The sequence below is a fragment of the Ranitomeya variabilis genome, chromosome 1, assembly GCF_051348905.1.
Source record: "Ranitomeya variabilis isolate aRanVar5 chromosome 1, aRanVar5.hap1, whole genome shotgun sequence".
In the NCBI taxonomy this organism is placed as follows: Eukaryota; Metazoa; Chordata; class Amphibia; order Anura; family Dendrobatidae; genus Ranitomeya; species Ranitomeya variabilis.
This window is the reverse complement of record NC_135232.1, coordinates 748,497,547-748,510,524: the sequence shown is the minus strand read 5'-3', so window position 1 is coordinate 748,510,524 and position 12,978 is coordinate 748,497,547. Positions and strand designations below refer to the sequence as shown.

At 46.1% G+C, this 12,978-nt stretch overlaps 1 protein-coding gene across 3 annotated transcripts in view; it reads left to right on the top strand.

Annotated features, from left to right (window-relative positions):
* The window catches only part of CRTC1 (CREB regulated transcription coactivator 1), a 313,574-nt gene that overhangs the window by 55,103 nt on the left and 245,493 nt on the right, over positions 1-12,978 (top strand). For 2 of the 3 annotated variants that reach the window (XM_077270202.1, XM_077270193.1), the window contains exon 2: positions 7,498-7,614. The exons of the other annotated variant lie outside the window; for it this stretch is intronic. In XM_077270202.1, coding sequence (XP_077126317.1) covers positions 7,498-7,614 — 117 coding nt within the window. The remainder of the gene's footprint in view (positions 1-7,497; positions 7,615-12,978) is intronic. 3 annotated transcript variants of the gene reach the window in all.

Below are 12,978 nucleotides of genomic sequence, written 5' to 3'. Positions count from 1 at the left end.
TAGAATGTTTCGGGCATCGTCTCTCCCTCCCATATACTCCTAAGTACTTTCAATAAAAGTGGTGCCAATTGACCTCGATATTTCTTATACATCTCAATAGGGAACCCATCAGGTCCAGGGGCTTTCCCGGTGGCCATGTCCACTATAGCCTGCTCAACCTCCTCCAAAGTAAACTCAGCTTCCATAAAGGCTTGCTGAACTGGACTCAATGAGGGGAACACTATGTCCGATAAATAATCTGCACATTCAGGAACACCAAAACCACTATTAGACTTATATAAAGAGTTATAGTAATCATGAAAACACTGGAGGATCTCCTCAGTAGAGGATACCAATGAACCATCAGGTGCCCGAATCTGCAATACTGTGTTGGATGTGTTGTGTTGGCGTACTAAAAAGGCCAATAGCTTACTGGCTTGATTCCCCAATTCGAAATATGATTGGCGGGTAAAAAACAATTTACGTTTGGATTTTGTGTCTATATGTTGGGTATATAGTCTTTGGGAAGTGAGCCATGCTACCCTGTTGCCACTAGTTTGGTTAGTTACATAGGCGGCCTCGGATTCCTTCAACTGTCGCTCCATCTCATCATCCCTTCCCGCCGTTATTCTTTTAATATAGGAAATAGTGGAAGACAAACATCCCCTTAGATACGCTTTCAAAGTATCCCAGAACAGACCAAGATTTGAGGGATCCGGGTGGGTGAGGATAAAACAGTTCAACTGATCCACCGTTCTATCACTAGAATCTATTAATTTCAGCCAGAAGGGATTCAATTTCCAGGGTATAAAGTTATTTGGTTGACCATATTTAAGTTTAAGAATAACTGGACTGTGGTCCGATATTCCCCTATTGCCATGCTCAATGCTATCTACCCTTAATGCCAGATCACTAGACCCAAGTATGTAGTCTATACGAGACAGAGACTGCCTAGTTGACGAGTGGCAAGTGTAATCCTTTAACCCAAGGTGACGAATTCTCCATAGGTCCAGCCATCCGCTACCACCCATAAACAGTGCCAACGGAGAAGAGGATTGAACAGAAGGGCCTCCAGACATCCCTTCCCCCAGTCTTAATTTATCTAAGGAACTATCCATGACTAAGTTAAAATCTCCCATACAAATAATACTAGCGTCAGGATAATTTAGGGAGAATCCCATTGCCATACGGAGAACCGATATACTAGCTGGGGGTGGGTTATAGATACACAATATCACATATTCCCGAGTATTAATAAAAGCGTGTACGAAAACGAAACGACCTTCGGGATCTCGTCTTGCCTCTCTGGCCTCCCATCTAACACTTCTATGAATTAGCAGAGAGACCCCTCTTGAGTAGCTGGTATGAAATGCATGAAGGGACCACTGCACCCATGGTTTTTGTGTACACTTAGCTGTGTCCCTGGTCAAATGTGTCTCTACTAGTGCTACAACATGGGGGTGATATCGCTTAATTTGTGAAAATACCTTGATTTTTTTACGAGGAGTCTTAATTCCCCGTACATTCCAAGTCATACACACAATCTCAGACCCCATAGCCACACTTGAGAAAAGGAACACTATGCACCATAGCTTGTGTAGAGATCAGGAACACCACCCAGAGCACAGAATTATCAATGGCGACTATTAAACATATCAAAAAGTCAAAACTGGTATAAAAACCAAAATAAAATAACACTTGAACAGAAGAGGAGTTTAATCCTTCACTCCTACAGTCAATCAAAAAAGGGGATACCCTCACTGGAATCAGCGTTCGGTATTGTTGGTAAACTCAACACCTTGTACGGAAAGCTCCATTTGTATTGCCATTGGATAAGAGAGATTGCTCAGGAGTCCGGCACAGTAGACGCCTTGTATGTACGTAACCATTCGGTTACCTCCGCCGGATCTGTAAAAAACAGGGAAGAACCTTCATGGACAACACGGAGCCGAGCCGGGTAGAGCATGGAGTAGAGGATGCTTTTATCCCTGAGCCGCTTCTTAACTTCCACAAATCGAACTCGCTGCTTTTGGAGCTCCATAGAGAAATCCGGGAAAATCGATATAGTGGCGTTATTGAATTTAATAGGGCCCTTCTGCCTCGCCAGGCGGAGTATCGCATCTCTGTCCCTGCAGTTGAGAAGACGCGCCAAGAAAGGCCGGGGTGGGGCTCCAGCGGGGAGAGGCCTCGTTGGTACTCTATGGGCCCTCTCCACAGAAAACGTTGAGGAGAATCCATCTCCCAAGGAAGTTTTCAGCCAGTCTTCTAGAAATTGTTCAGGCTGCTGACCCTCTGTGCGCTCCGGCAAGCCAATTATTCGAATGTTATTACGGCGCAGTCTATTTTCCAAGTCATCTGCCTTCTGTTTCCAAGCATTCACGGACCCGGTAGCCTTTGATAACTTAGCTTCCATGGGGGTAATGGTGTCCTCTATCTGAGACACTCTTGTTTCAACCTCCGAGATGCGCCCTCTCATAGCCTGCATGTCATGTCGCAAGCGACCAACTTCAGTATGTACGTCCTCTATTTTCTCAGTAAGAGAGGATCTAGTGAGGGAAATGGCCTGCATCAGTTGCTCAGACGCTTGTTTGAGAGTTAGTTCGTCCTGTTCTCCCTCCTCATTACTGTCAGGCGGATAATTTTTCCGTTGGTGCTGCGTAGAATTATTTCTGAGAGTGCGCACATTATCAGGGGTGCCTTCTCTGGAAAATTTCTTTAATTTCTCAGCAGCCCCCGCTCCTTTAGAATGTTGCATGGCGGTTAGCAGAAGGACCCCACAGAAGGATCACACATATAGTTATAGCTGGTCTATTCTCCAATAACTGAGCTGCCAATATTAAATACTGAGATGGCTCCTAGGAAGATCATCAGCCAGGCAAGGGAGCTTTCAGACGATCATAAAAGCAGCAGCACAGGGGTTAATAGGCACTACGTCCCAGAGCAGCCCACAGCCTCCACAGGCAGCACAGCAGAGAGGGAGGGGTTAATCCCTCTCAAAGTTTATGGCACAACCAGGGGCTTGTAAGACAAGGGGGGTGCAGGGCCCAATTTTCCAGGGCATCACACCGCACTACCCTTTTATTATTATTATAAATGTTCACCTCCCAGCTTGCACCGCTGTCTTAATATGGAGCGCCGCTCTCCTCACTGCTGGAGAGCACGCCACAGTAATTGCCGCTGCCCCCCAGGTGCCGCCCGCCGCTCCGGACCCAGCACCTGTATTTCAGTGTTCCACAGCGCTCCCGTCCCAGCGCAGGTGCCCGCTCTCTTCAGAGGAGATATATCCGGCTCCAACAACCGCCGGCGCCGCGTCCCTGTATAGTGGAACACGCGCCCAAGATGGCCGCCGCAGCCCAGGGATCACACTGCCCGTTCAGGCCACTTCACTTCCCAGCTTCTCTGGGCTTCAAAACCACCGTTTCCAGGGGTCGCCAGCCTCCTGGGATCTTGAGGGTTCCTCTCCAGCCGGTGCAGCCGGTATAGCAGGGGAATCCACGACAGGATCTATTCAGGATGGTCGGAGCTCTCCAAAGGTGCGTCTTTCTTCCTGGACTACATAGCCACGCCCCACACCGGAGGGGATTATGGAGCGGGCGCCGGGCACTGACTGCCGATGAGTAGGGAGGGACTAATCGGACTGCGCTCGTCGCTGATTGGTCACGGCAGCCATGACAGGCAGCTGGCGAGACCAATCAGCGACACGGGATTTCCGTGACGGAAGTTGCCGACAGAAAGACTGAAGTATCCCTTAGACAATTATATATATATATAGATAAAGTGACAGTGGTCAAAATTGTAAAAATTGGCCTGGTCAGGGGGGAGATGGGGTTAAACCAGCAATTGACTGGTTGATTGTACTATATGCTTCAGTATTGCAGTATATTGTGTAAACACATGATCTCCATGGAAGCTCATCCTTTGTCCTTCATAAAAAGGTGGCAGCAAAGGTAGTCTTTAGCCAAGTTCCTGGCTGCCACCGCTTTGTGGGGGGAGGAAGGTGAGTGCAGATGTGCACATCAGCGAGTGTTTTGTTTAAATGCCACTATTTGAGATTGACAGCAGCATGTAAATGGTCAACAGCAGCCAGAAGCAAGCTCTGATTCGACTATTAGTGACAGATGTTGGTTATGTAACATGACTCATGAGTCGTCTTCACACTTGTGATCCCTGTCGAGGACGTACACAAACACCTTTATGTGCCAAATAGTTAGAGAGTCGATTCTGACTTCTAGGCTTCTTCCAATATGTGGCTCGAAACGCTTTTTCTCTTTGGCCCCTTTCACACATCAGTTTTTTTGCCGTCAGTCACAATCCTTTGGCTCGACGGATTGACGGATCCGTCGCAGATTGTGAAAAACTGATGCGACAGATCTGTTTTTTGGACGGATCCGACTAGCGGATCTGGCTAATTGGATCGTAGCATGATCAGTTGAAAAAAACGGAATCCGTCACCCATATGCTTCCATTCTAGCAAACGACGGACGGCGACAAATCCGTCGCTGTCCGTTTTTACAACGTACACAAAAAACGTTACTTTGTCCGTTGTCTCCAGCTGCCGGACAAACAATTTTCGACTGATCCGGCTACCGACGGATGAAACGTGAGGCCATCCGTCACAACCCGTCGCTAATACAAGTCTGAGAAAAAAACGGATCCGGCAGCATCAGTCTCCAGATCTGTTTTGGTTTTTTTTTGTCAAAATTTGACAGATTGCAACTGATGGCAAAAAACTGATGTGTGAAAGGGGCCTTTCTCCTTGAAGAGGATATGTGAATAAAATCACAATGAGAAACATTTCATATTGTTCCCTGCCTGAGTGGAAAATTTAGGGAACAATCCTCCTTTTCACCGTTATCTGAAGCCAGGATCAAAGTTGTAAGTCGTTGCAGTCAGTTTTCAAAGTCATGACCCAATATTTAAGTTTTTGGCAGAGTTAAAGGGAACCTGTCACCACGTTTTTGGAAGATGGGATAAAAATAGCGTTAAATAGGGGCAGAGGTGGGCGTTACATTAGTGTGTGTGTTATGCGTTTATTACTCACCTAAGTTGCCGAAATAACTTTGCAAAGTCTCCGTTTTCGCCTGTCAATCAGGCTGGTCAGGTCGCATGGGCGTTGTCTTCCCCCAGATTTGGCGTAGTTTTCCGTTGGTGGCGTAGTGGTGTGCGCATGCCCAAAGTCCGGAATCCTCTTCCAGGGGATTTAAAATAGCGCGGTGTTCGTTATTGCATTGGTGATCGGTGGGCGCGGCCATCTTCCTTTGGCCGCGCGTGCGCAGAAGCGGCGCTCTGCTGGCCGCGGCTTCAGGAAAATGGCCGCCGCGATATCCATCTGCGCACGCGCGGCATCCCGCGGCCATTTTCCTGAAGCCGCGGCCAGCAGAGCGCCGCTTCTGCGCACGCGCGGCCAAAGGAAGATGGCCGCGCCCACCGATCACCAATGCAATAACGAACACCGCGCTATTTTAAATCCCCTGGAAGAGGATTCCGGACTTTGGGCATGCGCACACCACTACGCCACCAACGGAAAACTACGCCAAATCTGGGGGAAGACACCACGCCCATGTGACCTGACCAGCCTGATTGACAGGCGAAAACGGAGACTTTGCAAAGTTATTTCGGCAACTTAGGTGGGTAATAAACGCATAACACACACACTAATGTAATGCCCACCTCTGCCCCTATTTAACGCTATTTTTATCCCATCTTCCAAAAACGTGGTGACAGGTTCCCTTTAAGATTTCTGATAACTTTTGGAATTTTACTATTGTATATATGAATTTACTTGATTTTTTTTATTCTAATTTTCCTGCCAAAGAGAACTTAATAAAGTTGAAGATGATGGGGGTACTAAAGCTACTAAAGCTTTGTAATTATGTAAAAAAATAAATTGAATTTGCCATTTGTATATACAAATGCATTGTACATAACTCATTTTATAACTTTAAAATGAATAAGATGTTTACATACAACTATGGGGTATATATTTTACATAATGAACTGGTCATTTCATGTCAAGTGAAACAATAAATATCACCACTATATTTTTAATTGTTTTGAGAATTTCTTTGGTAATACTGTGTTAGAGGATGCAAAGTGTGGAAAAAAAAGTTTTGTTTTTTTTTTTTATTAATTTTCAAAGTTGTGAAAATTTTTCAATTTCTGTGTTGCATGCCTTTGCGTGTTCTCCTCATGACTCGGGCAAGAAAACAAGATGGAGTAATGGGAAACGCACCATTAAAATGAGAACATTTCAGGCTTCCAACCGATACGTCACAAGCTTATATTTAAGATTTTTCCCATGTGGAATTAAACGCTAAATTTCAAAACCCATTTCTGAAAAATCAATATATAAATTTGCAAAAAAAAAACAAAAAAACATGTGCCTCCTATACCCCTAGCAACATCTATTCCAAAATTCAAGTTGGGCTCTCAGTGGTATAATGCACAAAAAAAATTACAAAAAGATAAAAAAAAACACTATAAAAAGTATCAATTCGAAGATCTTGAATTCAAGTCTGTCTAGAAGTGAACGGTCTAGGTTTTCTAAGTAAAAAAAACCCTCACGTTTCTTTTTTTTAGATATTTGTGCTTCCACTGCTTCGGAAGAACAGCTGGCTGGACCGTGAGATGAGCGTTTTAAACACTCCAACTTCTCTCCACCAATCTAGTCACATCTCCCAGTTCTGCCCAGTAACGGAGACAACCCGAGCAATAATTAAAGTTAAAATGGAACAAATGAGTAAATACCTGAAGGAGAAAATTAAGATTTTATTACTGGTAGACGTGAAGTATGTTTAAATGGAATCTGTCACCTCATTTTGCCGCTATAAACTTCTCTTACTTTAGTATTAAATTTATGATTAGGATGAGACTTTATTTAGAAAATCACACTTAAAAATATGATCCCAAGGAGAGCCCAACTTGAATCCTTGTACACAATGTAACCAAGAACTCAGGTAACACGTGCCCGTTTTTGAAAATTTTATAACATTGGTTTTTCAAAATTGCACGTCAAAATTTTGAGTTTGACTTCTCAAAAAATATCATCATAATCTTGTGACATATCAAATTAAATCCTGTACCTTTCTAAACAGAACTATGCCTCTTTATCTTATTTCTAGCCTGGGATATGATACCAAATGTGACATAATACAAGCCCAAAATTCAGACATTTTAAAAACTTTAGAAATCTATAAAAAAAAATAACTAATAAACAGGGCTGTGGAGTCGGTAAGCTAAACCTCCCGACTCCTCAATTTCCATGACTCTGACTCCATCAAAATGGGCTCTGAGTCCGACTCCACAGCCCTGCTAATGAAGATAAAAATGCTAAGCTGTTGTGTTTTTTTTGTAATTCACTAAAGTAGCACTTAAAAAATAAAAAAATGATCACTTGACATCGAATGACCCGTACGTACCCAAATAGGTTTTTTTTGTTTAGGATTTTTTCAGTTGTAAAAAAAATAGCATTTGTTTTAAATGCTCACTGCACTTTCAAGTGATGAATGTCACTTTTAGTTACAGCTACAGAAGACCCAATATTTGCAGTTGGGACAGAACCGTGGGCAGTTTTATGGAGGGTCTCTGCCAAACGTCAATCAGATTGGGAACAGTGCTATTGACCTGCCTTTTCAGGTAAGTATCTCCATCTGTGTGTCTGTCTGTCAGTGGGAAAATTAGCTAGTGTTCTTGCTTTTGCGGAGTGTTATTATTCAAACTTAAATTGATGTCAATGTAACACTATCCAGTTATTTTCTGAAACTCCAAAACAGTGGATAGTTTGTAATAGCAATTTGATTCTGATTGAGACCTATCCTTGTATTCTAACTTTTACACCGAACGCAGCCAATCACTCTTTGTGGGCATGGAAGCCGTACTCCACTGGACCAAATATTCAGAAAAGACCTTTACACATTAACATAAGTATTTTCTTAAAAAAACCCCAAAAACAGCCAAGCGTGTTTTTTTTTTTTTTTTTTAAACTATGAATGGTTCGTGCTGGGAAAATCTCTTGAGGGTAGAGTATTCCACATATTGATAGTACTTTTGGTAAAGAATCCCTGTGTCTTAAGGACATAAACACCATAGAAGATGCTGAGGGCATATACGGCCGGAGAAATAACTATTGAATATGTTACCAGTTTACTAACTAAATATATATTTTTTTAATTGCTATTGACATAAAATTCTCACCAGATGTTGGTAACAATCCACACAGCCAAAATCAAACCATAGATGTCCATAAATTAAATTGTGTAATAATTAGAAATGACAAAGGGAAAAAGTATTGGACAGGCTTACTGAAATTTAATTAACCCCTTTCCAACATTGTTAGTAATAATACGTCCAAGCGCCCTGATACGTATTGATGATCGTGCGTGCACACAGGATGTGTGCGTGCGATTGCCACCAGGTGTTAGCTGATTCTGACAGCTGATAACCAGCACTAAGTGCCAGGCGTCGTCCCGCACCGCTCCAGGCACTTAAACCCCCTAAATGCTGTGATCGAATAAAGCGATGCAAAAACAATTTTTTCTATAAATCAGTTTTTGTGTAAAAGTGCCAAAACATAAACAATATAAATTAGCTATTTCTGTAATCGTACTGGCTCGAAGAAATAAAGCTGTCTTATCAATTTTACCACACGTGGAATGACATAAACACACCCCATCCACCCCCCAAAAAAATTAAAAATCATGAATTGCTGTTTTTGTTCATTCTGCCTCCCAAAAAATCAGAATAGAAAGACCTCAAAAAATTTAATGTGTCTGAAAATGCTACCAATATAAACATCAACTCGTCCCACAAAAAACATGCCCTCGCATGACTATGTGGGTCAAAATATAAAAAAATTTAGCTGCCAAAATCTGGTTATGCAAAAAACTAGTTTTCCAGGACGTCATCCTGACAGCACTATGGAGGACGTCCTCCTCCCCCTTGCTGGGACAGGAAACACACGAGAGTTCAAAAGGTCCGGTCCCACCCCCAATCCTCAGTGTTTTTCCTGTCCCTGCAAGGGACGCACGAGAGAAGCTGCGCAGCTTACCGGAGCTCAGGGGGATCGTGCGGCTTGCCAAATCCTTCCCCCTGTCAAGAGGCTCAGGGCAGAAACCCTCCAGAGGGGGGGGGGGGTCCCTCTGCTCCAAAGACCAGCGGCCGCTCCTCCCGGTGGGGGGGCTCTCGGCTGCAGACGCGGTCCCCGAGGTCGGCAGCCTCCAGCAGCGTGTACGCCGGGCTCTGACTCTTCCGGCGGAAGTTCCGGGGACCGCGTCACTTCCGGTTTGCGCCATTCATTGCCGGCACTTCCGGTAACGCTGGAGATACAGGGGAGGCGTGCGCTCCAGCGAGGACTCAGGAATTGCAGCGCTTTGCAGACGCTGACAGCCGCAAGGAGCACCGATACTCCGGAGCCATGGAAAGCATGCCACCTGAGGACGGGGTAAGTGCGCAGAATGCAAACTCCCCCTGCACCCTGGTAATAAGAGCCACCCTGTTACTTTCCCTATCTTATATTGTTTAAGGATAAGGGAACTCCAGCTGTCCCCCCTGGTCAAGTTAAGAAATCTGGAAAGGCTTCTGGGAAGTCCAGTGATGTCCGATATGCAGTGCAAAACTCCCGGACACCCATGGCAAAACCTTATGTTCAGATTGCACATCTAAGGTTATAAGAGACGAGCAGCCCACCCTATTGTCTGAGATGAGGTCCTTAATAAGAGAAGAGGTCCAGGCTTCCCTAGCTACCATGGTGGAAAAGCCCAGCCCTATGCCCAGTCGCAAAAGGGCCAGGCGGGAGCCAGAATATACTTCCGATGACAGGTCTGACTCTGAAGACCTCGTCTCTGAGGAAGAGGGCGAGCTTCCTTCTGGAAGCCAGGACCATCAGAGGAAGTACCTTTTCCAGGCGGAGGACACAAATGAGCTAGTGCAAGCGGTGCGATGCACCATGCAAGTAGAAGAGACATCTAAGCCGCAATCCAGGCAGGACCTGATGTTTGGGGGACTTATGTCACGTCGGCAGACAGTCTTCCCGGTTAGTGAACATATCAAGGCCATGGTGCTCGAAGAGTGGAAGGAGGCAGAACGTCGGCTGACATTGTCTAAAGACTTTAAAGCGCGCCTACCCTTTGAGCCGGATGACGTTAAGCTATGGGACGAGATACCCAAGGTGGATGTCCCAGTGGCGAAGGTCGCCAAAAAGACAGCTATCCCATTCGAGGACTCATCGACCTTGCGCGATCCGATGGATCGTAAGGCGGACATATTGCTAAAGAGAGCCTGGGAGTCTTCCGCGGCTCTAATTAAGACCAACATTGCAGCTACCTCGGTAGCCCGGTCTATGCACCTTTGGATGGGTCAATTAGAGGAACATCTCTCTAATAAGACCCCAAGGTCAGAGATCCTAAACTCTCTCCCCATAATGAAATCCGCTACTGCTTTTCTATCTGACATGACGGCTGAGTCAGTCAGATTCTCAGCCAGAAACGGATCATTGTCTAATGCGGCTAGAAGGGCGGTCTGGCTAAGGTCTTGGTCGGGGGATAATGCGTCCAAGACGAAATTGTGTTCAATCCCCTTCTCAGGTGCAAGGGTGTTTGGTCCTTCCCTCGATACTATCTTAGAGTCGGCTTCAGACAAGAAAAAAGGGTTCCCAGAGGACAAGCCTAAGAGGCCTCAGTCCTTTCGGAGAGGGTTTCCCTTTAGAAGACAGTCCGACTACAGGTCCGACTTCAGAGGGGGAAGGTCCAATAGAGGTTTTAATAGGGGTTCCCGTGGCCACGGTAGTAAGAACAGAAGTTTCTTCTTCAGCCCCTCCTCTAAATCCAAATCGCAATGACGCCACTCTTATAGGGGGAAGGCTTCGCCATTTCGCGGTAAACTGGAGCAGAGTCACTCAGAACCGATGGGTCCTTCGTACTATCTCAGAAGGATACAGTATAGAGTTCTACTCCCCTCCACCAGACAGGTACATCGTACCTACGGTGGTTATGCAAGACTCTCCCATGTTAAAAGACTTAATGGACATGCTTTCCTCAGAAGTCATAATACCAGTACCACCGCTAGAGGTAGGCCAGGGTCACTACTCCTCCCTGTTCTCCATAACAAAACCGTCAGGCGACTCTCGCACAATCGTAAATTTGAAACCTCTGAATGCCTGGGTCAGGTACAAGAGGTTTCGTATGGAGTCCATCCGTTCTGCAATCCTTCTAATAGATCAGAACGCGGAAATGTGCACTCTCGACTTGAAGAGTGCCTATTATCAGGTCCCTGTCCACCACCTATCTCAGAGGCTTCTGAGGTTCACGGTAGTTCTGCCGTCCGGGACCTGTCACTACCAGTTCCAGTGCCTGCCGTTTGGACTTGCCTCAGCACCTCGCGTATTTACAAAGCTGGTGTCGGAGATAGTGGCTTTCCTAAGAAACCAGGGGATTATAATAGTCCCATATCTCGACGACTTTCTCCTGATAGCAAGAACACCAGAGATCTTATCGGTTCACAGAACCCGAACCGTCGCGATAATGGAACACCTGGGATGGATCATAAACTGGCAGAAATCAGACCTGATTCCGGAGCACAAAAAGGTCTTCCTGGGTGTCTGTCTGGATTCTGCAAACAGAATATCCCTACTACCCGAATCCAAGCTGGAGGCAATACAAATTCAGATCAGACTCCTACTAGAACGCAGAGTCTCAATAAGGATGGCCATGAGAGTGCTAGGCCTAATGACAGCATGCATACCATGCGTAAGATGGGCACAGTTCCATTCAAGACCACTACAGAGCTTAATCCTCTCCATGTGGGACCGTCGTCAGTCTTCTCTGGACAGTACTTTATATCTACCAGATCCAGTACGAAGATCTCTCCTGTGGTGGACAGACCCAGAGAAACTAAGAACTGGAGTACTATGGACTACCGATCCCTATGTAGTAGTTACTACAGACGCCAGCGCCTGGGGCTGGGGAGCTCACTTAGAAGGGAGGATCCTCCAGGGACGATGGCCTCCAGACGTCGCTCGCAACTCATCCAACTGCCGTCTGGGAAGCCCTGAGAAGGAATCGTCGCACTCTGGAGAATCGTCACGTCAGGGTATTGTCCGACAACGTGACAACCGTTTCCTTTTTAAAACACCAAGGTGGCCCAAGACACCATCTTCTCCAGGAGCTGGCGGGGAGAATATTTCGCTGGGCAGAAAGGTCGATCCTCTCCATCTCGGCAATCCACTTAGAAGGCTCCCAAAACGTCATAGCGGATTACTTGAGCAGAAGAAGAGTGTTTGCAACAGAGTGGGAACTCAACCAGGACATCTTCCAGGAGCTGTGCCGGCGTTGGGGCACTCCCAGTATAGACCTCTTCGCAAACAGGAGAAACTCGAAGGTCTCAAGGTTCTTCTCGCTGAACCCTCGGGATCTGCCAGAAGGGATAGATGGTCTAAGTCAGAGTTGGACGGAGTCCCTCTCATATGCTTTCCCTCCTCTAGCACTGATCCCGGCTGTTCTCAGGAAGATCAAGGAAGTACAGGCTCGAGTAATTTTGGTAGTTCCATACTGGCCAAGAAGGAGTTGGTTCTCCCTGCTGGTAGGCCTGGCGATAGAGAGTCCAGTGGAGCTCCCTCACAGACCAGATGTAATCCACCAGGGCCCAGTGTACCATCCGGACCCAGAGAAGCTACATCTCTCAGCCTGGATCCTGAAAGGAACATCCTGAAGGCAAGAGGCCTTTCCGACCAGGTCATATCCACTATCAAGGCTAGTAGGAAGCCGGTCACGTCAGCAATCTACTTGAAGATCTGGAGGCGTTTCTGTCTGGAGGGTGGCAGGTCTGAGGTTGCGGCAGGCACTCCCGACTTACCCAGAATTCTGGATTTTCTGCAGGCCGGGTTCGATAAAGGGCTTAGGCCGAGCACCTTGAAGGTGCAGATCTCGGCACTTAGCTCCTTTCTAGACTATCCCCTGGCAACGCACCCTTGGATAGTTAGATTTATTAGAGCCACCCAAAGGTTGC